The sequence below is a fragment of the Dendrobates tinctorius genome, unplaced genomic scaffold, assembly GCF_039654945.1.
Source record: "Dendrobates tinctorius isolate UK_male_01 unplaced genomic scaffold, ASM3965494v1 ptg000084l, whole genome shotgun sequence".
Lineage (NCBI taxonomy): Eukaryota > Metazoa > Chordata > Amphibia > Anura > Dendrobatidae > Dendrobates > Dendrobates tinctorius.
In genome coordinates this window covers 43,108,028-43,130,591 of record NW_027361752.1, presented here as the reverse complement: position 1 = coordinate 43,130,591, position 22,564 = coordinate 43,108,028, and the positions used below count along the sequence as shown (strand labels likewise).

Sequence of the window (22,564 nt, the reverse complement as noted above, 5' to 3'; positions counted from 1 at the left end):
AAAGAAAAGAAATCCAGTTATAGGCAACATTTCCAAACCTCCTTTTGAACAAAGTTGGTAGGTATGCAACATAGGCTGTTGGCAGATTGCTAATAGTTTTGCAATCACTTTATTAACCATAGAAGGTTTTTACAATTTGTCATTTTTTCTTCTACAACGTCCCATTAAATTCCCATCTTGCCATTTATAAAGTACAGAAGGCAGTCAAGTGCGCCAAGTGCCATAGATAACATGTTCGGGTGATTTAGGGCCCACGCGGGTCTTTTTTCTTTTATTATAGCGGTAATAGCCATCATACATCGCACATTTATACCAATAAGTCTTCACAATGAAACATTTGTATAGGAAGAGGCGGCGGAGATAATGAAATGATGCCTCATTAGACCGGAGAGCTTTGGCTTACAATGAAATTAGCCGACAGGAAACGGGCAAATTACGGGAAGCAAATTTTCTATTTTTGTCATGTTTTCTTATGCCGTTAGGTTGGCTTTTAGCACAAATATCTTTTCCCGTATCCTTTTATACAAGCCAGATACTGCAACTGAGCAAATTTTATCCTTCAAAACCAAACAGCAAATAGTGAAAATTCCAAAAAAAAACTAAAGAAGTGGTAGTAATGTAGCCATAATGCCAACCAGTGCAGCTACTCGGAAACTCGTGGTGTTGAGCATGAGCAACGCCAAACACCAACCATTCCGACTCCCGGTAACATTTCACCGCCAAAAGTTACAGAGCTGGAAGGGGCGCCACGTGCCGGTCAGTAGCTGATGCCTTATCACAGGAGGTAAAAAGGAGGCCAGGATATTTTGGACTCAAATGGTATTGAAATACCGCATTATAAAAGTTGATTAGAAAAACATGGCTGCTGTCTTTTAGAAGAGGCGTCAACCAGTCCATAGGTTTTTTTATACCGTCGATCAGCCCCATAAAGGTGTGTTCACACCGAGTTTGTATTTCTGGATTTTTGGAGCAAAAACAAAGGCTCCATTCAAGATGACAGTTCTTTTACCACAAAACAACCCATGGACTGAATTTTGTCAGTGTGCTGGATCAGATTTTTTGGTCCTTGTGTCCGTTTTAAACCAAGAGTTTTTCTCGAGTGCAAAAACACACACACACAAAAAAAGCTGTTCCCGATGTAGGCGGCAGAAAGAACTGCTCAGTTGTGAAGCTGAACAGCACAGCTCCATTCAATTCATAGGGGGTGGATATGCAGAACCTGCCTGTGGCCACTGTTCAGTTAACGGAGCTGTGCAGCCCCACAACTAACAAGTGCCGCCAACACCAGGAACAGCTGATCATCGGAGGTGCCGGGAGTCGCACCCCCACCAAAAAGACATTGATGCCCTATACTAAGGATAGGCCAGAGTTAAAGTCCCTGACAAGCCCTTTAGTTTTAAGTACAGGAAGCTAACGGAGTAAAAAACAAATTGGACTACACCTTTAACTATGGGTCTGACAGTTTTTATATATATGGACACCGTTGCATTTTTTTCACTTACATGCATGTATTTTTTAAATAGTTGTTTTAAAACGTGAACCGTTTGGCTTCTACAGCCTCTACGTATCACAGTACATAGCAGACTGCAGAATAAGTTACAATCCAACACTCAACTGGTCAGGAATCAGCTTAGAAGACGGAACAGGGGAAGATAGATGAGTTACAGACCGTGGTCTCACGCCAACATACTTCTGGATTCACAGTTAACTAATTCTGCAGTATGTACAGTTATACACAGAGGCTGTAGAAGAAGCCAAACGATTCAAAATGTATAATAAAACCTATTACAAAATTAATTTAGGTCTGGAAGGTGGTCAATTCCTTAAAATGATCCTTCATCATCATTTTAGTTTTGAGAGGAAAATTACAGAATAATGGGTACAGAAACTGGACTAACAATCTTAATAAACACGAGGGACTGAACTCTTCCTAGTAGTGGTGCAGAGACAGTTAATAATAATTGCATGTTTATTAAGGCAGCGAGACATGGGACATTTGTGTAAATCTACGACCTCATTATCATCACAGCACCACAGATGCCTGAGACTATTAATCAATTCTTAAACTGGAAATAATGCTGGTGCGGCAATAATATTTTAATGTCACTGCAATTTCTAAATAAAGGCCTCGTTTCTGCATTGTAGGGATTTTTCTTTTATCATCTCCCTAATACAGACGGTTCTAACATGGTCAAAAGTAAAGCAACATATAAAAGAATGATAAAAAGTGATGAAAGAAAGGCGACAAAGATGAAAGACTCATGTAGCAGGTACAATTGTATGCAAATAGCAAAACATGAAAGCCACAAAAGAAAAAAAACACCGCAACATATTATGTGAGAAACTATAGAAAACTTTCTAAATTACAGGGCAGAGCTAGAGTCCAAATGTGCGAGATACAGAAACTCTCAGATTATTATCCACATAGGAAAATATTATTCTATTTAAGTCACATGCTGTCCATTTCCTTGTGATCCTTGAGATGGTTCTACTCCTTCATTGGAGTCCAGCTGTGTTTAATTAAACTGATAGGACTTGATTTGTAAAGGAGCACACCTGTCTATATAAGACCTCACAGCTCATAGTGCATGTCAGACCAAATGAGAATCATGAGGTCAAAGGAACTGGCCAAGGAGCTCAGACACAGAATTGTAGCAAGGCACAGATCTTGCCAAGGTTACAAAAGAATTTCTGCAGAACTCAAGGTACCTAAGAGCACAGTGGCCTCCATAATCCATAAATGGAAGAGGTTTGGGACCACCAGAAGTCTTCCTAGACCTGGCCGTCCAGCCAAACTGAGCGATCGAGGGAGAAGAGCTTTGGTGAGAGAGGTGAAGAAGAACCCCAAGATCACTGTGGCTAAGCTCCACAGATGCAGTAGGGAGATGGGAGAAAGTTCCACAAAGTCAACTATCACTGCAGCCCTCCTCCAGTTGGGACTTTATGGCAGAGTGGCCTGACGGAAGCCTCTCCTCAGTGCCAGACATATGAAATCCCACATAGAGTTTGCTAAAAAACACATAAGATTCTCTAGTCTGAGGAGTCGAAGATAGAAGTTATTGGTGATAATTCTAACCGGTATGTGTGGAAAAAGCCAGGCACTGCTCATCACCTGCCCAATAGAATCCCAACAGTGAAACATGGTGGTGGCAACATCATGCTACGGGGGTGATATTCAGCTGCAGGGACAGGACGACTGGTTGCAATTGAAGGAAACATGAATGTGGCCAAGTACAGAGATATCCTGGATGAAAACCTCTTCCAGAGTGACTTGGACCTCAGACTTGGCCGAAGGTTCACCTTCCAACAAGACAATGACCCTAAGCACACAGCTAAAATAACAAAGGCTTCAGAATAACTCTGTGACCATTCTTGACTGGCCCAGCCAGAGCCCTGACCTAAACCCAATTGAGCATCTCTGGAGAGACCTGAAAATGGCTGTCCACCAACGTTCACCACCCATCCTGACGGAACTGGAGAGGATCTGCAAGGAAGAATGGCAGAGGAACCCCAAATCTAGGCGTGAAAAACGTGTTGCATCATTCACAAGAAGACTCATGGCTGTACTAGCTCAAAAGGTGCTTTTCCTTAATACTGAGCAAAGGGTCTAAATACTTATGACCATGTGCAAAAATTTCTACATTTCTGTATTATAGTAGTTATGTTCCTGTACATAGGGGGCAGTATTGTAGTGGTTATATTCTTGTACATAGGAGCAGTATTGTAGTAGTTATATTCTTGTACATATAGGGGCAGCATTATAGTAGTTATATTCTTGTACATAGGGGCAGTATTATAGTAGTTATATTCTTGTACATAGGAGTATTGTAGTAGTTATATTCTTGTACATAGCGGCAGTATTATAGTAGTTATATTCTTGTACATAGGAGCAGTATTATAGTAATTATATTCTTGTACATAGGGGCAGTATTATAGTAGTTATATTCTTGTACATAGGAGCAGTATTATAGTAGTTATATTCTTGTACATAGTGGCAGTATTATAGTAATTATATTCTTGTACATAGGGGCAGTATTATAGTAGTTATATTCTTGTTCATAGGGGCAGTATTATAGTAGTTATATTCTTGTACATAGGAGCAGTATTGTAGTAGTTATATTCTTGTACATATAGGGGCAGTATTATAGTAGTTATATTCTTGTACATAGGGGCAGTATTATAGTAGTTATATTCTTGTACATAGGAGCAGTATTGTAGTAGTTATATTCTTGTACATAGGGGGCAGTATTATAGTAGTTATATTCTTGTACATAGGATCAGTAATATAGTAGTTATATTCTTGTACAGAGGGGCAGTATTATAGTAGTTATATTCTTGTACATAGGGGCAGTATTATAGTGGTTATATTCTTGTACATAGGAGCAGTATTGTAGTAGTTATATTCTTGTACATAGGGGGCAGTATTATAGTAGTTATATTCTTGTACATAGGATCAGTATTATAGTAGTTATATTCTTGTAGAGAGGGGCAGTATTATAGTAGTTATATTCTTGTACATAGGGGCAGTTGTTGTGAGTTCATTCTCTGGATCACCAGTTGTGAGTTCCCCTTCTGGACTCCCTCTGGTGGTGACGGGAGGTGGTGCGGCTGGTTTGATCGGTGGAGATCTGCCACCTGAGAATGAGGATGACGATTGGGTCTCAGGATTCTCAGATTGGATTTAAGACAGCCGACGCCCTATTCAGTTGCTGGTGATTCCTTCTGGCTTGTCAGCTCTTGGTTTTCAGCTCTGTTCCAGTCATCTAAAGCTAAGCTTTTCTGCTAATGTTCACACTTGATTTTGTTGGTCTATTCAGTTTTTTGTGTGGTGTAGCAGCCCCGGCTGGAGGCTGGGCTGAATTTCCACTCTTATTTATCAGTATTTTGCCAATTGGCTTTTTGTCCCTTACTAGTTCGGTCTCTGTCTCAGAAAATTTCAGAGTGCTGATATAGTGGGAGAAGTCTAGTGACTTCAGGGTTAATTTTGCTATCAGAAGTGTTGGACATTATTTTTGTAGGGTTTTTTGCGGGTTGCAGACAGTGTCTTCCCTTTCCTTTCCTGTCTAGTTAGTTTGGGCCCCATCATTTGCTCAGCCTATTTTCCTGCCTGCGTTTGTGCCTTCATCTTGTTTCACCGTCAATACATGTGTGGGGGCTATCTATTCCTTTGGGGTCTGCTCTGAGGCAGTTTGTTTTCCCTTTTCTTGCTTTAGGCTTATGTAGTCCTCCGGCCGTGACGAGGCGTCTAGGTTCATCGTAGGCACGCTCCACGGCTACTGCTAGTTGTGTGGTAAGATCAGGGATCTGCAATCTGCATAGTTACCAACCACTCTGGTTTTCTGTGGCTTAGCTTGTTTTGCTTTTTTCTCCTTGGTGACCCATTCATAACAGGCAGTATTATAGTAGTTATATTCTTGCACATAGGGGTGGTATTATAGTAGTTATATTCGTGTACATAGGAGCAGTATTATAGTAGTTATATTCTTGTATATATCAGCAGTATTATAGTAGTTATATTCTTGTACATAGGGGCAGTATTATAGTAGCTATATTCTTGTACATAGGAGCAGTATTATAGTGGTTATATTCTTGTACATAGGAGCAATGTTATAGTAGTTATATTCTTGTACATAGGGGCAGTATTATAGTAATTATATTCTTGTACATAGAGGCAGTATTATAGTAGATATATTCTTATACATAGGATCAGTATTATAGTGGTTATATTCTTGTACATAGGAGCAGTATTATAGTAGATATATTCTTATACATAGGATCAGTATTATAGTGGTTATATTCTTGTACATAGGAGCAGTATTATAGTAGTTATATTCTTGTACATAGGGGCAGTATTATAGTAGTTATATTCTTGTACATAGGAGTAGTATTACAGTAGTTATATTCTTGTACATAGGAGTAGTATTATAGTAGTTATATTCTTGTACATAGGAGTAGTATTATAGTAGTTATATTCTTGTACATAGGTGCAGTATTATAGTAGTTATATTCTTGTATATAGCAGCAGTATTATAGTAGTTATATTCTTGTACATAGGGGCAGTATTATAGTAATTATATTCTTGTACATAGGGGCAGTATTATAGTAATTATATTCTTGTACATAGGGGGCAGTATTACAGTAGTTATTTTCTTGTATATAGAGAGCAGTATTATAGTAGTTATATTCTTGTATATAGAGAGCAGTATTATAGTAGTTATATTCTTGTACATAGGAGCAGTATTATAGTAGTTATATTCTTGTACATAGGAGGCAGTATTATAGTAGTTATATTCTTGTACATCGGGGCAGTATTATAGCAGTTATACTCTTGTACATAGGAGCAGTATTATAGTAGATATTTACTTTACTTAGTTACCGCCTTTATTATACACCTAGATAACATATAGGACTAGGTAAGCGTTCCCATCCGTACTCACTGTCATCATTCCATCTAGGAGACCAGTCTCAGGCTTGGGTGGCGCTTGTAGACGTTCCATTGACCACTTGTCGACCACGGATGACACCTGAGGATTGTCAATGTTCAGAAGCCGGAATCCGGTCATATTTACTCCACTGTATCTGTATGGCTCAAGGTCAAGAGCAAAGAGGTCCTGCAAGACGAGACAAACGTTCAGTTATGTCTGTGTAGAAACCAACCATGTGCACTTCACAGAGACCTGAAAAGACTGGAAGATCATGATTGTTATTTGTAGTTATGTTTTATTTCTTTCATGCTTTGTATTTTATTACTTATGTCAGAGCAAAAAATGACTCAGTATAAAGCAGGAAAGTACAACGTTCTCAGCGTAGGAAGATGCACGGATTCTGGGAGGACGATCAATTACAGCAACTCTTGCTCCCGCTCGCCTGCTGCTGTCCTCATACAAGAGTGAGTGCTTACTGTAGTCCTGGTATAAATCAGGAAGATCAGGATGAACAGGGAACTTTATTTTCACGTGAGTAGGACAAACTCAGTCCCCGGCTTTGTGCCTTGGATGTGCTGCGTATTTGCCCTTACTTTGCTATTCCTTTTATATTCCATTCAGGTTTTTTGCGTCTGATGTTTTCTGGTGTCAGTGCCAGAAATTGGCATAGGAATTTTAAAATGCATATGACCAAAGATGTGAAAAAAAACCCCCATTCATATTATGGGATTTAGACTGTGCTTACATTCCAGGCAGATTTCTGCACAGAATCTGCACAGAAAATCAGTGTCAAATCTGCCCCGAGTAAATGATCAATGAAAGACATTTCCTTCCAGCTGTCAAAAAAACACCATCAGGCCATGTGCACACGATGCAGATATCCAGCGGATCCGCAGCGGATTTTACCGCGCAGAAACGCTGCATATCCGCATTGTGATGTACAGTAGCATTTTAGTCAACAGGAAAAAAAAAAAACGCTGTGCAGACGCTGCAAATTTTTCCGCGCGGTTTTCTTGTGGTTCAAAATATGCAGCATGTCACTTCTTTTGTGTGGTTTTCCACCTGCTCCATTCTCCAAATCCGCAGGGGGAAATCCGCAGGGGAAAACCGCACAAAAACCGCAAGAAATCCGCAGGGCAAAAAAGTACGTCTGCCCTTAGCCTAATACATCAGTGACACGAACATACACTGCAAATATGATTTACTGTCGAGGGCCTAAGTATCAGCGCCACACAATGCCAAAGGAAAAACCGCTATACGGTGCTCAACTGATACCACAATACGGTGACCAAAGGGGAGCTCCACAGTAAAGTCATCTAACAAAAAGCTGCATAATATCTATATAATGTGAAGTAACAACAAAAAAAAGCGGTCTAAAGGAGCGCTAAAGGAGAGGCAGAAACCAGAAAGAGGGTAAAAAACTCAGCTTTAATTCTTCCTCCAATACCCACAACGTGTTTCTACGGTCACAGCCGTCTTCCACCTGAGGAAGCTTGGAGGGCAGTTGCTTGTGGGAGAACCTGCGATTGCTGGGCGGTGCTGGAAGCTCCGGGATCCTTGGTGTTCACTTACGGCTGGGATCGGTCTCAACTTCACATCCGGAAGCCGGTGAGAGATGGACTGACCAGGAGAGCGGAGGTTGCTGACACCCACGTGCAGTGCCCTTCTGGGTTGTGAGGACACGCTCCCCAACTACCATTCACGTTCACACCGTGGTTGTGCAAGAGTGGCACAACCCTGTAAGGTGAGCACCCTGTCGATTCAGTTAGGGAATCAATTTAAATACAGGTACACTCATTGCGCCTCTCTTTGCATTTTATTTTTCATGTTAATATCTATATAAGACCCGATCGCACACATTGCACTCACTTAAAGGGGTTGGACAGAGTTAAACATTACATTTTTTTTCTCCAGAAACAGCACCACATGTTAGATGATGTCTACTTTTGTACTTCTACTTTATTTTATGGGGTTGTGCTGCAATACTACACACAACCTATAGACAGGTGTGGCGCTGTATGTAAATAACAGCAAGGTTTTATTCATCCTGAGCCCACAAGCATCGCTCATTGATATTTTTTTTCTACAGCTCTGAGTTAAAGAGACACACACACATTATTATAGATATTCTGTATATATAGGTTCTGTAAAACCAAAACATCACCACGCCACATTGGCTGATTAAAGTCCACTATTTCTTTTGCACACTTCTGAGTGCCACCTGAGATATAAAATACATATATATATATATATATATACACATATATATATATATATAATAAGGTGCAGGAGGAATATATATCACCACAGAGCAGGCAGACGAACAGTAAAAGGGGAGGTTTATTTACAGGGAGAATATCTGGTGAATATATAATATTACAGAGAAAATGCTGTAACAGGTGATATCAGAAACTGGAAAAATAACAGAAGTGCAAAACAACAGACAGTTATTCTCTTATGGGGATGAAACTTATCAGTTCCTGGAGATCTTGATTGAAGAGATCACTCTTCTCCCACGTAGGCACCCAAGCACAAGGGGTGCTTGATGTCGTCTGTCTCTGGGGTCCTGGGTATAGTCCAACTGGTGTATGGGGGGTTAACGTGAGCGCCCAGGTGGTATGCGGATGGCGGTATCCCCCTGTACTCATGGTCCTTCCCTCTGCTGCGGCAGCGGCGTTCCCTCACCAGGGTCAGGGACTCTGCCTGGGACAGTCTCTCTTGGCAGGTCAGTGTCACGTTGCGGTATGTTCCTTGGTCTCAGGGTAAGGCAGCGTCTCACCGCAGGGGAGCGTCTTGTCAAGGGACGCGGTCTGTCGGTGTGACAATGTCTCTACCAGGAGGGGAGCGACCAACCCTCCAAGCGGTGCAGTGACAGGCTTCTCGTACTTAGTCTCATGCTCAGTGCTCACCGCCTGTGTCTGCGGTCCCTCAGTGTACAGTCGCTGCACCTGTCTCCTCTGCTCTCCTGTGTCAGCATCTCTCTGCTCCCGTCCCTGCGTTGCTCTGAGTAAAGCCCTACTAGATGACAGCGCTACCTCACAAGCCCTAACAGCAAATTGGAGTGTTGGTGGGAGAAGATCCCTTATAGGGTGAAGCGACGGCTCGGTAGGCGAGGACCCGTCTATGAAGTTCAGCCTGAAACAGGTGAAGAACTCCCCACTCGTACATTGCATCGTAATATGCTGCGTCCCTGTTTGTCTCAAGATCCTCCAGTGGTGCCATCTGTCCCGGCGCCCCCGGTGGCTGAACCCGTCTTCATTCCTGAGGACGAAGAAGACGGAGACTCTCTACTCCTTCAGGGAGACCTGGAAACTGGGCTGGTGCCTGAAACGACGGAAGTAATTAAGGAGGCTCCAACTTCCACTTTTCCGGTGGCTGATTCCACAACCTCCACTGATCTGAAACGTTCTGAACGATCAATGGCTGGTGTGCCCCCCCAGACGCTACAATCAGGACAAATTCATCTGGCAGCAAATTGTACGAGGTCTGGACGATTGTCAGCAAAAACTCCAGAAACTCTCGCCCGTGGAATGGCGAGCTCACAGAGAGGGGGAATGTAAGGGGTGAAGCACAGAAGGAGCCGAGGGGGAGTTGCCTTCCTAGCTCTGTGCCTGGAACCATCGAGCAGGGCATTAGGTTCCCGGGGGATGCTTTAGGGGACTGTACTAGAACCAGGAACAGGAAGCCTGCAGAGAAAAGGGCGGGAGAAAAGTGTGGGGATCACTCGCTTGGCAGCGAACAAAACACATCCGGCACCAGGTTTTCCATAAAAACATAGCAGTCCATGCGGTTTATTCACCCTCATAAACCACAGCAGCAACGTACAACAGCTTCATATCACCAGCATAGCGTCCATTAAACAGGCTGTTCAGCCCCAGTGTTATCTCACCCGTCAGGGTTCCTTATGCGGCTTATCAGGACGTTTTATGTTAGTTCCCTCTAGGGAACTCTTAGGCACACATCGCCCTTGCACACGCCCAGCCGCTCCACAGGCTGTTAGTGAGGAGATCCTTCTCCTCACGGGACCTTCCAAACTGGACCAACCTGGTCCCAGCATTCACTCCATGTGACCTAACCTGGCCACATTATATGGTCCATAGCCACGCCCACCGGGTCACATGACTATGACCTCACCACAGGTCCTTCACACAGACATATATACTTTACAACAGCGTTCATAAACATACATATGTCTCTATCTCAAGGTCACCCACCTTGAGATACATAATGGCTCTTCAACCACTCACACTCTTGGGACATCCACACAGCGCCCCCTAATGGACATAGTGGTCATTACACCACATACCCCGCCCCTCTGTTCAAACTTGTGGGGTTGAACACACAATCTTACACCAGGATCTCGAGACCGGGCACTCATCACACCTTGCCCCACAGGTCGAGAGAACCGTCTCCATCTGTCATATGGCCTCATCTCTGCGTTAGGCCTCCCCCGCCCCCAGCGGTCAGAATATCGGTCATTGTCTTTGACCCTCCATTTGCAGTCTGTCTGCGTCATCAGACACTGTTTAGTCACCACCCTCCTAGAGTGCGCTTCGTCACCTGACCGTTCTCCCACTGACCGGCTCTCCCGGTTGGTACGGTCATCAGTCCTAATCGGCCCTACTGTCTGGCCTGAGTCTGACTCATTCAGCGTCTCACAGGAACTACGGTCTCTCACCGTCATCCTGCCAGTCGAACTACGACTTGCTGACATTCTTCGGCCATCTGCCCTGTCACTTCTTGGAGGAACCCTTCGGGTCCTTACATCTTGGGTAAAAGGCGGCCGCCACCTGGTATTCCGTACTTCTTTATTAATTCGCCGGCGGTCCTGCCTCAACTGCTCAATCTCTTGCAGGTACCCCACTCGATACTCTACGAGCATCCAAAAGTCTCTCAGGCTCTCCATGGAGCCAACCACCATAATGGGAATCCTACCCACTTCACTGGATATCTGGTCTTCATCATCATGAGGGATCCTCACTCTCACCACACTGGAGATATTCACAAGGTCTTGCATTACCTTCCCGGATCTTCCAATGATTCTCCCAATCAGAGCTTTGGGTACCGGAACCACCTTTTTCCGCAAACCCAACCAATCCATAGCCTCTCTTGCAATCTCTAGGCGTCGAGCAGCTTTCACATTACTCTGCCTGACCAACTGTTTGACGTGGAGACACTGCAAATGCATCTCTTTCAGGACAGCTACCCGGTTTGCTGTATCTTCTCTGGCGGATATTATCACTAACTGCTGAGTCTCAGGTGCCCATTGCACCTCACACGCCTTGACCGCCTCTTTGAAAGCCTCATGTACACCTTCCTCCACACAGGCGTCTTGCATGTCTTCTGGAACGTCAATCACAGTCTTGAAGGACGTGGTCTTGCTCTCTTCCAGGCCAGGAGGCTCTGGCCTTACCACGGACACTTCCCTCACTACAGTTGACCCGACTGGGTGACGGTCTTCTTCAGTTCTTAACTCATCAACTTCACACGATTGGATCACTTCATGACCCTTGGCCACTATGGCCACTGGCAGTTCTGTCTTATTATCACTCACGCTCACCCGTGGTAAGTCTTCGTCCAATTTCTCTCGCAGAAGACTTTTTACTACTCCTCAGAGTTCCTCCATCTCTTCCTTGAGGTTCTTGTTCACACTTTGCCAGGTGGACAGGTGACCTCTGAGCTCCAAGATCTCTTCCTTGAGCTCCTCGACCCTGTGCTCGGCCGTTTGTCTCAGGATTCTTTCTCGTTTAACATGTTCATCCACCTCTTCTCTGAGGGCCTTATTCAGTCCTTGCCACGTTACCATGTGACCTTTGAGCTCAGAGACTTCTTTCTCTAGCCCTGCTATTCTGTGCTCCCTTTCTTTCTCAGAGCCACAGTCACCCCCAGAGATTAAGTCATCCCTCCAGTTACTCACTAACCGTGTGACTACTTCCGCGGTCTTACCCACCAGGTCAGCGTCAGCTTTGTCACGAGTTTCAGTCAGCACAGCACTAGATTCTGTCCTAGTGGTGGCTACTGGCAACAACACGTCACAGTCACACCCCATCGTATGGTGAACCCCCAAGACACTCTCAATCCGTGTGTCAGCTCCGCTCTTTTTGTTTACCACACCATTCTCACTCACACTGTGGTACCCTTCAGGTGACGTCAGGTCAGTAAATTCATCTAACGCAATTCTTTCTCTGGTCGCCCCTACGTCTGGCCTGTCCACGTTAGGAGGCGTCAGCGTCTTTGTATTGGTTAGTCCAACAGTAGGAACGTCTCCATCCTCGTACCATAGGTCATCCAACGTGACAAAATCCCAGCCCCCCTCCAAGGTATACACTAAGTCTGGTGGTATCCCGCCACCTTGGCACTCACTGCCTCCGGGCCCCTCAAACATCACTCTGTCTAGCACATAGTTCACCGTGACCCCATGTTTACAGCGAACCTGGGCCATTTTCTCAGTCAGACAGAAAGTGAGAGGAGTTCCTACCAGAGTCACCTGACTCTTGGCGTCCAACCGTCCCGAGATTCCTTCCCGGTGCAGCATCACAGTACACACTTGCGGTCCGTCATGCTCCGGAAAGTATAACCCACATTCTGGAAACGACATACACGCACACTGCGGTTTCCCAGACATACCCACTGAGCCAACCAGTGCTGCCATTTCTTCACACTCGGCCCCTTTCTGGACCACCAACCCAACTTGGGTCACCGCCCCCTTTTGGGACTCCACCCCCTTTCGGGATCTCCCCATGTCTGTTATACCGGTCTTCTCAGACCACAGTTCACACCACACAGTTTGTCTCTTACGATATCACACAAGTCATTGTTGGCACCACCACAACTCCTGCTGTCACCGATCACTGGCACCACCGGCTGCTGTCCACACACACAGCGGCTGGAGTCACTGCAGCTCCTGCTGCGCCGTCTTCGTGGACCCGCCGATCCACCGGAAGCCGCTTGTTACCTTCGTGACCCCACTGAGCCACATCAAGCCGCTTGTCACCTTCTTGACTCCCACTGAGCCACCGCAGGCTGTCAAGAAAAAAGAAGAAAAAACACACCACAAAAACTCATGTGTCCTGACTGTGTGCTATTCAGGACGCTCCTGTCTCCACCTGAGACCGTCCAACACACAGGGCGCACCGGGTGCGATTCAGGGAGCGACCCTCCTCCCAGCGTCTCCCAACACACTGGCCTCACCAGGTCCAGGGGCTCGGCGGGTGCTCTTCACGACATCTGTCTCCACCTGAGACTGCCCAACACTCGCGCCTCACCAGGTCCAAGGTCACACCACGTGCTCCTGGGATCCGACTCTGCTCCCAGGGCTGACCCTCCAGGACCTTTCCTCACTGAACCCTCCAGGTACACTGTCTTCCTCACTGACCCAGGTCAGTAACACACGAACACCTGTCCGATACCTGTGTCGGCCACACGGGTCACCATTTTACTCATTGACCCAGGTCAGTACCGCACGAACACCAGTCCGTTTCTCCTGTGTTGCCCACACAGGTCCTCGGGTACCTCTTCTCCGCAGAGGCACCCTAGCAATCACCAGTCTCTTTCTCCTGGGGAAGCGGCTGCACTGAGCTCACGGATCTGGACAGTGCCTTACTCACTAGGCCGCCCCACGGTTTCCAAAACCACAGCCGGACAGTGGCTTCCCCACTTGCAGGCCATCACAGGCTCTGCTCACACGTGGCCAGTCAGCAGCACATCACACGGCTTCCACAACCGTCAGCCCTCCTGGCTCAGCGTTGCTCTTTGCCACCGAATTTTGCAGTACTTATCCGTTGCTCCCAGCAACAAGGCTACACCATTGCCCATAGCTTCTCCACCAATTGTGAGGTAGCGCTGTCATCTAGTAGGGGATCATTCGCTTGGCAGCGAACAAAACACATCCGGCACCAGGTTTTCCATAAAAACATAGCAGTCCATGCGGTTTATTCACCCTCATAAACCACAGCAGCAACGTACAACAGCTTCATATCACCAGCATAGCGTCCATTAAACAGGCTGTTCAGCCCCAGTGTTATCTCACCCGTCAGGGTTCCTTATGCGGCTTATCAGGACGTTTTATGTTAGTTCCCTCCAGGGAGCTCTCAGGCACACATCGCCCTTGCACACACCCAGCCGCTCCACAGGCTGTTAGTGAGGAGATCCTTCTCCTCATGGGACCTTCCAAACTGGACCAACCTGGTCCCAGCATTCACTCCATGTGACCTAACCTGGCCACATTATATGGTCCATAGCCACGCCCACCGGGTCACATGACTATGACCTCACCACAGGTCCTTCACACAGACATATATACTTTACAATAGCGTTCATAAACATACATATGTCTCTATCTCAAGGTCACCCACCTTGAGATACATAATGGCTCTTCAACCACTCACACTCTTGGGACATCCACACAGCGCCCCCTAGTGGACATAGTGGTCATTACACCACAGGCTCTTCTCTCTGACTAAGACTTGATCCCCTGGTCGTAGAACTGTCCCCTTCTGGGGAGGGACCTGCGGGTGTTACAACCCTCTGAGCCAGTTCTGCACCAACCGTTGAATGGTCCGTAGTCGGCGACGATGTTCTCAAACACAGGAGTACACCCCCATCCGCGGGTAGTCCTCCTCGGGTTCTAATGCCAATTCAGTCAGTCCCTTCCCTGGTCAGCTGAAGAACAGCGAATAGGGTGTGAACCTTGTGGTACTGTGTTGACGGTTATTGTATGCCCACACCAATTCGGGAATGGGCTCAGTCCAACGTGCTTTTTGATATTCTTCAAGTGTCCTCATCATTTGGATCAGGGTGTGGTTGAATCTCTCACAAGCTCCGTTCCCCTGTGGATGGTAAGGGGTGGTCCGAGACTTATCGATTTTGTAAAAGTGATGCAACTCTTCCATCACCTTTCCCAGGAAGCAGGCCCCTTGATCCGAATGAAAATTGCTTGGGACACGCGTATGCTTGAATGAAATGTTTACAGATAGCATAGGCCGCAGATTCGGCAGTCTGGTCCCGAGTAGGTGTACCCACAGCAAATTTGGAAAAGTGGTCGATCATTACCAGGCAATGTTCATAGCCCTGATGTGCTGGACCAATCGTCAAGTAGTCTATGGCCAGTAACTCCATGGGGGCAGAGGACCTCACCATTTCTGTAGGGGCTCGCTGTTCCGGCGGCTTAACTAGTTCACAATTTCGGCACTGCTGACATACTTTCTCCACGACGGTCCTCATGTGGGGATGATAGAACAACTGTTGCAGCCACTGAAACGTTTTTTCCATCCCAAAGTGTGCCCCCTTCTCGTGTGCTTCCTTAGCCACCTGTTCTACCAGGGACGAGGGGATGATCGTTTGCCAAACGAAGCTCAGTTCAGATTGAAGGTACACTTTCCTGTACAAGATTCCATCCCGTAACTGTAGCCGCTCCCACTGGCGCAACATTTTCAACATCTCAGGGGGCATGGCTGCCCGCTCACTCTGGCCGGGCACCTGTTCGGTTACGAGTCACCGCCTCAGCTGGGCTCTCTCTCGATCTTCTTGCTGTATCCGGACCCACTCATCACGGGGTTGATCCAATAAATTCTCAGGTGTACTTCCTTGAGCTGTCTTCCACGTCGCTGCCACTGTCCTGGCAGTCCCTCCAAATTCTGGAACCTCTATAGCCTCCAACTCTTCATCCCGGCTGGGCGCTGGCGGGCGGTAGTCTACTCTCGAAAGGGAATTCGCATGATTATTCTCCACTCCTCTCCTGTAGGAGATCCTGTACCGGAATTTTGCCATTCGTGCTACCCAACGTTGTTCTAAGGCCCCTAGCTTTGTTGTTTCGAGGTGGGCCAACGGATTGTTATCTGTACGCACGTGGACTTCCGAGTCGGCCAAATACTCTTTATTCTTTCTGAATCATGTAAGGAGTGACTGGCGTATGCGATGACACGCTCCTTCCCGTTCTGCATCTGTGAGAGTACTACCCCGAGTCCTTGTAGACTTTTGTCATTGTGCAAGATGAACGGCTGCGTGAAATCAGCGTAGGCCAACACCGGGGCCTCTGTCGGGGCCTGGAATGCCTTCTCCTGTTGCTCTCCCCAGTGTACGTTCCTGTTCATCGCACATGAGGGTACTCCTTTCAGCTATTCCAGGAGGGGGTTTGCGATGCTGGTAAAATCTTTCACAAAGCGCCGGAAGTATCCTGTGAGTCCCAGGAACGCTCATACATCCTTCACGGTTTTTGGGGTCGGCCACTCCTGCACCGCAGCGATCTTCTCCTGCAAGGGCTTCACTCCCTCGGCAGAGACCACATGCCCCAGATAGTCAATTTGTGTTCGGAAGAGGTGGCACATCTGGGGTTTCACCTTCAAACCAAATTTTTGTAGCCAACTCAGAACTTGCTCCAGTCTCCGGAGATGTTCTTCAACGGTGGGAGCAAAGATGATTACATCATCCAGGTAAATCAGGGTGGCTTCGAAGTTCAGGTCCCCCAGACACCGCTCCATGAGACGCCGAAATGTTCCCGGGGCGTTGGCCAGCCCGACGAGCATGCGGTCGAACTCAAATAGTCCCATCGGGAGAATGAAGGCCATCTTGACTCGGTCTTGTTCAGACATGGGGACTTGCCAGTACCCACTGGCCAGGTCCAGTGTGGAAAAATATCGGGCATTTCCCAGTGCTGACAGGGACTACTCTATCCGTGGTAGTGGATATGAATCTCGCACTGTGCAAGCGTTGAGCCGGCGGTAATCCACACAGAAACGTAGAGTTCCATCTTTTTTTCGCACCAAGACGATGGGGGCAGGCCACGGGCTCTCACGGATCACTCCCTTCTTCAGCATCTGTGACAGCATTCCCTTAACCTCCTGATACATTTGTGGTGGTATCTGGCGATATCTCTCCCGTATCGGTGCCGCGTCCCCAGTGGGTATCTCATGGGTGATGGCTGTCGTGCGCCCAAAATCATTGTCATCCTTTGCGAACACCTCCTGGTACTTCCCCAGCAAGGCCTCAACCTGGAGAACCTGATGAGAGGGCATTTCTGAGAGTTCTGCCCGCATTTGCTCTAGTATCCGTCGGCCTTCTTGTAACACCCGGGGATCTGGGGCGACCTCCGCTTTCACCGTCACCAACCATGGGTCTTCCGCTTTGGGCAGTCAACTGCACTGTTTCGGAGGGCACCAACTCGTCTGGTACACCTAGAATGTGGGCCAGTTCTGCTCTGGGAGCCAGGGTCACATCAGTCTCTCCCAAGTTCACACAGCGCACGAGGACGGTGCCGTTTCACACAGTGGCGAGGGTCCGTGCGACTAGTATCCCTGACGGCAATTGGTTGGCTGGGCTAGGCTCTACCTGCACCTCCGCTCCTTCTAGTGGGACTCCTGCTCGCACCGTCAGGGGAAGTACGGTCTGTCCAGGGGGTAGCACTCGGTTCACAGAAGCAGGGATGATGACTGCCTAGTTCTTTTCCGCCGCTGCACATTTCTCGGACCCGTGCTGCCCGGGTCAGTTGTTGGAAGACCTTCTTCTGTGGGGTCTGGTCACTCCACTGTCGTAAAAATTGATCTGGGGTCTCGTTGAGTAGTAGGCTTCCGAGGTCTTTAAGCACGTTCATGCCCAGGGTTACATTATAATCCCGAGCGGCTTCTCCATCTACCAATACTACTCCTTTTCTCCCCACATCTTTTCCACAGACTTCTATGTTCAGCCGCACCACCCCTGCAACCAAGATGGGTAGGTGATTGGCCGCCGTAAGCTTAATGACTGGGCGCCAGTCAGGCTGCAGCGCCTCTGTGAAGTGTGTACGAAAAAATTTTTCGGGCATAGTGGTCACTTGTGAACCGGTGTCTACCAGGCATCGCACAGCTCTCCTGTTGATTTCAGCCCAGACCAAGGGGCACATGGAAACAAGGCTGGTGGGGCTATTTTCACTCCTCCTCTGTTCTTCTCGCTCCGGGCGGTGTCCCTTGTGCTCGGAGCCCCCTAGTTTAACGGGAGCCGCAGGGATGGTCGGCTCAGCTGGGGACATCACCGAGCAATGTGACCGGGCTCTCCACAAGTATAGCAGGTGAGGGGGCGTCTTCTCGGGGTAGCTGTAGCTTCTCTTCAGGGAACAGCTCCTCTTCCCCGCATCCGTGGTTCGGGCCCCTCTGCCTGGGTTCTCCTGGAAGTCGCCAATTCTTCTTGGAACAGACTGATCTCCATCCTCAGGTCTTCCACCCATTGGGGGACTTTGTTTTCAGTGCTAGTTGCCATCCCGCTCCGCACCTTTCCCAGCAAGCCTGTCACATCCTGCTCTTGCTCGCGCGTGCGCGCCTCACTACCTACTTCTGAAAAGGTCATGCCTGGCTTCACCTGCAGGTGCTCTCGCATAGCCTGCTTCATCATTCTGTCACGTAACCCTGTCACCATCTGGTCTCTGAGCACCACGTCTACTGACCCTACACCTACCCCGTCCTTTCTTTTGATAGCAGTGTGAAGCTCTTGTAGGGCATTCATAAACTGGGTCATGGTCTCCCCCTCTCTTTGCACCTGATGGAACAGTCGCATCCGTAGTTCCCCTATGTCAGTGGGGTCCCCATGTGTCTCCTCTAGGATACGTAACACTTTCTGAAAAGTATTTCTTTCTAGGGGGGTCTATGCATGACAGAGTCCCGTGCCTCCCCCTCTAGGGCCATCAAGGCTATTTCTGCCTCTAGTGCTGGTGCCAAGGGATGCATCCGCAGTAACCCCTGAATTCTCTCTGTCCAGTTCCTTAACATCACATTGTTCCTCGTAAACCTTGGCAGATTATTCAATATAGCTCCCAAGGAGATGCTAGTCTTGTGGCCTTCCCTGACTGCTTGCTCTGCTCTGTCCGTGTCTTCATGTAACATCCTGCCGACTACACCAAATGTAATAAAGGTGCAGGAGGAATATATGTCACCACGGAGCAGGCAGACCAACAGTAAAAGGAGAGGTTTATTTACAGGGAGTAATACTGGTAAACATACAATATAACAGAGAAAATGCTGTAAAAGGTTATATCAGAAACTGGAGAAATAACAGCGGTGCAAAACAACAGAAAGTTATTCTCTTATGGGGAAGAAACTTATCAGTTCCTGGAGGTCTTGATTGAAGAGATCACTCTTCTCAGACGTAGGCACCCAGGCACAAGGGGTGCTTGATGTCTTCAGTCTCTGGGTTCCTAGGTATAGTCCAACTGGCGTATGGGGGGTTACCGTGGGCGCCCAGGGGGTATGCGGATGGCGGTATTCCCCTGTATTCAAGGTCCTTCCCTCTGTTGCGTCAGCGGCGTTCACTCACCAGGGTCAGGGGCTCTGCCTGGGACAGTCTCTCTTGGCAGGTCAGTGTCACGTTACGGTATGCTCCTTGGTCGCAGGGAAGCGTCTCAGGGTAAGGCAGGGTCTCACCGCAGGGGAGTGTCTTGTCAAGGGACACGGTCTGTTGGTGTGACAAAGTCTCTAACAGGAGGGGAGCGACCAGCCCTCCAAGCGGTGCAGTGACAGGCTTCTCGTACTCAGTCTCGTGCTCCGTGCTCACCGCCTGTGTCTGCGGTCCCTCAGTGTACAGTCGCTGCACCTGTCTCACGGTCCTCTCTGCTCCCGTCCCTGCACTGCTCGGAGAAAAGCCCGCACTTTTCTCCCGCCCTTTTCTCTGCAAGCTTCCTGTTCCTGGTTCTAGTACAGTCCCCTAAAGCATACCCCGGGGAACCTAATGCCCTGCTCGATGGTTCCGGGCACGGAGCTAGGAAGGCAACTCCCCGTCGGCTCCTTCGGTGTTTCACCCTCTTACATATATACACACACACAGCTCTGGCAAAAATTAAGAGATCACCGCACAGTTTTACAAAAATCAGCTTCTCCATATGTCTGACAGCCATTCCATTCCAGTGTCAGTTGAATTCCAACCAGAGGACACCTCATTCTACTTAATGTGCTTCTGATTAGGTGATCACCTGAACCAAATCTTATTTAATGAAAGAAAGTATAAAAAGCCCTGCTCTGGTGTTCACAATCCTCTTGCAATAGGACAAGCTGGATGGCAAAACAAGTGCTAGTAATATCCCAAAAGTGATAGGAATGAAAAAATAACTTAACAATGCCAAAGGAGTTGAAAAGAAAAGTCTTGAGTGAGGAAAAGAAGGGCTCAATTCTGGCTTTACTAGCAGAGGGATACAGTGAGCGTCATGTTACCTCCCATCCTTAAAATTTCTAAGACTGAAGTCCATTACAACAAGGTCAAGCAGCAGACATTGGGGACAATAAAGCTAGACTGGCATAGGGTGAAAACGACTCTCCACTGACCGGGATGACCGTCATCTTATTCGAATCTCACTCAGCAAACGCATTATAACATCAAGTGACCTAGAAAAGAAATGGCAAATGGCAGCTGGGGTAAAGTGCATGGCAAGAACAGTTCGTAACAGGCTCCTAGAGGCAGGGCTCAAGTCATGTAAAGCTAGAAAAAAGCCTTTCATGAATGAGAAGCAAAGGAGAGCCAGGCTGAAGCTTGCCAAAGACCATAAGGATTGGACCATAGAGGACTGGAGTAAGGTAATCTTCTCTGAGGAGTCTAATTTTGAGCTTTGCCCAACACCTGGTTGTCTGATGGTTAGACAGAGACCTGGAGAGGAGTATAAGCCACAGTGTCTTGCACTAACTGTGAAATTTGGTGGAGGATCGGTGATGATCTGGGGATGCTTCAGCAAGGCTGGAATTGAGCAGGTTAATCTTTGCGAAGGACGTATGAATCAAGCCGCATACAAGGTTATCCTGGAAAAACAGATGATTCCTTCTGCTCAATGTTCCTCAACTCTGAGCACTGTTTTTTTCCAGCAGGACAATGTGCCATGCCACACAGCTAGATCAATCAATGTGTGGATGAAGGACCACCACATCAAATCCCTGTCATGGCCAGCCCAATCTCCAGACCCGAACCCCACTGAAAACCACTGGAATGTAATCAAGAGGAAGATGAATAGTCACAAGCCATCAAACAAAGAAGAACTGCTTGTATTTTTGTACCAGAAGTGGCATAAGGTCACCCAAAGGCAGTGTGAGAGACTGGTGAAAAGCAGCCAAAACGCCTGAAATCTGCGCTTAAAAATCATGGTTATTCCACAAAATATTGATTTCTGAACTCTTCCTGAGTTAAAACATTAGTATTGTTGTTTCTAAATGATTAGGAACTTGTTTTCTTAGCATTATTTGAGGTCCGCAATCACTGCATTTTTTGTTATTTTGACCATTTCTCATTTTCTGAAAATAAATACAAAATTTAGTGCTTGGAAATTCGAAGACATGTTGTCAGTAATTTACAGAATAAAAGAGCAATTTACATTTTACTCAAAAATATAAAGAGAAAAGTCAGACAAACTGAAAATTTTTCAGCTGTATATATAATAGTAAAGCCAGGAAGGACTACGTTCAATCGTAGCACTGCAAATCTTGATTTAATGCATCTGACTGGCTCTGACTAACAACCAGGGCTTGTGTTCACTAAGTGTCAGTCTGCTAGATGTTTAACAGATTCGAGTGTGCTGAAGCTGGTGAGGGACCAGGCAAAATGTGAGTTATAGCGGGGAGAGAGACAAACAAGAGTTTCTCTCTGAAAGGACTGCACGGGTCAGTTAGGAAAGCTGAGCAGTCCGTGTGTTGGTGCTACAGAGTAACGTGTGGAAGCTGCAGGCTGTTCAGTGTGAAATATGCATGGAGTTGTAAAAATGCAAAAAAACACCAGGCGCACAGCAAATTAATATAACAAGGGGTGCAATAACAGTAGTGAAACAATAAGTGACAATGGACAAAAAGGCACTACTGTAAGAAAATGCACACCACAAATTATTTGATTAAATCAATATAATAGTACAAACTTTATTGGCACACAGAAATATTAAAACACAATTAAAACCAAAAACACATGTCTACTCAGAAACATAGCTATCGACCCAATAAGTTCAAGATGCATGGCACATATCTGGAAAAATGCGAACCCTACAACTAATGGCTCATGAGGCATATAATACATATAGAACTCAGGAAAATAGAAACCTGGTTTAACCCACATGAATAGGAGGGGACAACCCCCATGATGCGGAGTCCCCCTCACAAGAAAAATGCAAACCAGCACAATAACTGGAATTGCTAATGAGATAGTGAGACAAC

The 22,564-nt window shown here is 46.9% G+C and overlaps 1 protein-coding gene across 10 annotated transcripts in view; it reads right to left on the bottom strand.

Moving 5' to 3' along the window:
• The window catches only part of GRIK1 (glutamate ionotropic receptor kainate type subunit 1), a 437,138-nt gene that overhangs the window by 142,929 nt on the left and 271,645 nt on the right, over nt 1-22,564 (bottom strand). For all 10 annotated transcript variants that reach the window (XR_012233956.1, XM_073584576.1, XM_073584579.1 and 7 more), the window contains exon 6: nt 6,438-6,611. Coding sequence is in view for 9 of the 10 variants with exons in the window: in XM_073584576.1 (XP_073440677.1) it covers nt 6,438-6,611 (174 nt within the window). In the remaining variant the exon portion in view is untranslated. The remainder of the gene's footprint in view (nt 1-6,437; nt 6,612-22,564) is intronic.